Raw genomic sequence first — 3,104 nt, forward strand, 5'->3', positions numbered from 1 at the left:
CAATATAAGATAGTTCAGCCTCATCGCATGCAAAGCGGCCTTCGCGGCTCTGACCATGTTGAACGAACAGCGTGAGAGTATTAAATTAAGACACAGTGTAGGTGAATTTGGTCTATATCCAGGACGCCTTTGCCGGACACAGTTTGTAAGCGGTTTTCGCATGAGCCGCTTTCGCCTATAGCGCCACAAAACACTTATGCTATGATATTGGCAGCATTCTAGAGAACAAGTGAATATCTTCCCTGTGAACATTGAATGGTGAAGGTTGTACGTTGGCGATCTCAGTTCAGTATGTAACCTTGTAAGGGTTGCTACGTATTCGATCTTACAGTTTTCTTGCCCCATCAAGTGCACCATATTAACCTTGCAGGATGTGGGTGATGTGTGATATAGGGACCTATGTCGGGTGAATGGAAAATGCTATCTAAACATGACGCCTCTGTTGCGAGTGAACAAGGTTGAACAATGATCGAAGACAGGTACCTCTGAGAATGTTGAATCCCAGCAAGTACGGGGACAGTGCCTCGTCCCGTGTCTTGCGTCGGTGACTAGAGCGTGATGCCGTCTCTGTCGTCCTGCATGGGTTGAACATCAGTTACCTAATTCTGCACAATTACACCAACGTTCCAACCGGTAGCTTGTAAGTTTCGTATAGTAGTAGGCACGTATAATCGGGGTGAACAGCATAATCCATCATAATGAAGCTTTTGTAGAAAGCGTGGTATTTGTTGGTTGAATTGAGCATTTCTCAGCAATTTTACTTATGAGGGTAGATCCGGTTATAATGTTGATGGTTTGCAGCGCCACGGGCCGTCATATTTGCAGGAAGTTCGTTATCACCTCTCGCACACATTCCCCTTCGTAAGGGAACAATAACGAGAAAATATGAAGCATACAATGTGGACAATTATCAGGAAACGGGGATTGTTTACACTGGCAGCATGGATCTTGCAAATAGGCGTGTGCGTGTTACATTTATGTTACCACTGCGGCGCATAGATATCGTGTTGTAGGGATATGCCCTTACACTTGGCCATTCTGCGGCTCAGCAAGTGCGCACTGTGCTAGCATTCCTTCGCAAATGCTCACAGCCATTTCGCCTTTGTCCTTTCCTTTCAATCAGCTTTACAGGCCGTTTTTGTGATTGCAGGAAAGCTGTGTAGGTATTACGATGCTCCGAGCAGACTGTGGGTTTCATACACTGTATTCTTCTTCCAGAGAGACCGCGAGGGAAGTAGCATTTGCACTAGCCCATGGCGAGGAAAATGCAGATATCCAGAGCTGTGGTGCTCTTTCCTGCCTGCTCACACAGCTTTGACCCCCGAACAAGGACTTCAACACCCCTTAGGCAGTGGGTTTTTGTTGGACGGTTGATAGCGTACTTGCATGTGACGGGCCTCTTGCTCCTAGCGTAGTCAAGCAGCTTTCCTCCAAATTGGCACTGGCGTTGTGTTTTCGACTCGTGGCTCACCAAATGCCCAGCCCTGGGATATGACAAATCGGACAGCAAGTACGGCGCTATACACATTTAGTGGACGCACGAAAATTGCACTTTTCCTGGGAAAACATTTTTCATCTCGAACTCGCTGGAGATGTTCTTCCGCATAACTCTATGTGGCGCTTAAAAGAAGTTGTTCGAAGCATCTGCCTGCGTTTCTCATGGCAGTTTCCCGACAGAGCGATGTTGAACCTTCAGAAAGTGAGGGAGGTGGATCATGCCTGTTAACGTGAATAGCTCCTCGATGAGCATAATGTACATGGGTGGCTCACTACCTGCAGTTACATCACCTTCAAAACTATATATGAAGAGTTTTGTGTGGAAAATATTAAAATGTTAATGGCTATCACCTTCAAAACTATGAAGAATTTTATGCGGAAAATATTAATTAGCACTATAATATTAATTAGGCCACAATAAGTCGCATCTTCAAGTCTCCCAATGTGATGTGATTGCAGATAGTGAGTCGGGCGTGCCAAAATTATCCGCGCTTGTTTCGGTTTGGCTGATCAAAGCATAAACTTAGCCAGAAGCAGACCGTCCTGCACATTAGGAAGTTTGCATGCTCGGGTCCTTTATGTGCGAATTAAATTTTTTGGCGAAAACTGGGGTACAAATTCAGTGGGTACGTCGGCTGAAAGAATCGGAAATACGAAAACCATACTAGGGAATGCGTGGAGCACAGACCAATTGCCGTCGGTCTTCACGCAATCTACAAGATATCGCGAGGCCCGTCAAACCAAAACCAGTTCCCGATTAAATGAGACGATATGTATGCGGATATTTCAGGTGAGCTGTTGAATTGTGCCTTGTGCATGCCTCGAACAATAAGCAAATGGTGAAATGCATGCAGGAGGTATGTCATGCAGTGCCCTGGTTGCTCAGCACCACACTTACTGGTTGAGTTTATGGGACTGGGTTAAAATTATTAGTGCCAGGCCGAACATATTCACTTAGCCTAGTCGCCTTTTCACTCTTTGGAAGTTGCGCACACAAAATGAATTTGAGGAGTGTGTTATCCGACTCTTTGCGCTGTGATTGGCTTACGTTGGTTGCTTTATCATCTGCTGTCGGGTTAACATGCATGCGTCTGGAGAGAGAGGGAGAAAACGGAGGATAGCCTTTCCCCTTCTGTGGCGTCACGCGTTGTTGCCGTTTCAGGAAGTGGGTGACAACCATGTGTGGCTACAACATTTTAGCATACCACTCTAGCTGACTATGCGTTTCAGTGCCATGCAGTGGGGCGGTATGCAAAAGGTGTTGAAGTCATTGGATATGGTCCTGGTCGTCACGGCAGATCATCACTAAGTACAGTCAGTTTATTTTGTGGAGACGAAGTGACGCATTTGGACTCTAGAACGTACGCTCTTAGCTGTCGAGGTATTTGGCAAACAGGCTTCTTCTCCCTGGTTCTGCTGAACCTATCTCTCTTTTAATAACTTATATGCTATAGAGTGGGCTGCCGGAAGTTGATAAGGGCATTTTTTGCAGCCAGTGTGTCACCAGGCTAAGCTCCGAGAGGTGCTATCGTGTACTCCACTCAAGCACCTGCTGTACTGTTGTACCTGCTGTAGTGTGTCGTCTGTGTTGCTTTACGAATATCTGA

The 3,104-nt window shown here is 46.1% G+C and overlaps 1 protein-coding gene across 1 annotated transcript; it reads left to right on the plus strand.

The window, feature by feature from the left end:
* Nucleotides 1-491: 491 nt before the first annotated feature.
* EMWEY_00039510 (hypothetical protein) lies at nt 492-2,018 on the plus strand (the record flags this gene model as incomplete). Its single annotated transcript, XM_013482470.1, has 5 exons — nt 492-544; nt 753-861; nt 1,151-1,286; nt 1,667-1,699; nt 1,957-2,018. The coding sequence occupies 5 exons, from the start codon at nt 492-494 to the stop codon at nt 2,016-2,018; spliced, it is 393 nt and encodes a 130-aa protein (XP_013337924.1).
* Between the last annotated feature and the right edge of the window lie 1,086 nt (nt 2,019-3,104).

Source organism: Eimeria maxima, genomic scaffold (assembly GCF_000499605.1).
Source record: "Eimeria maxima Weybridge genomic scaffold, Emw_scaff634, whole genome shotgun sequence".
NCBI classification, from domain to species: Eukaryota; Apicomplexa; class Conoidasida; order Eucoccidiorida; family Eimeriidae; genus Eimeria; species Eimeria maxima.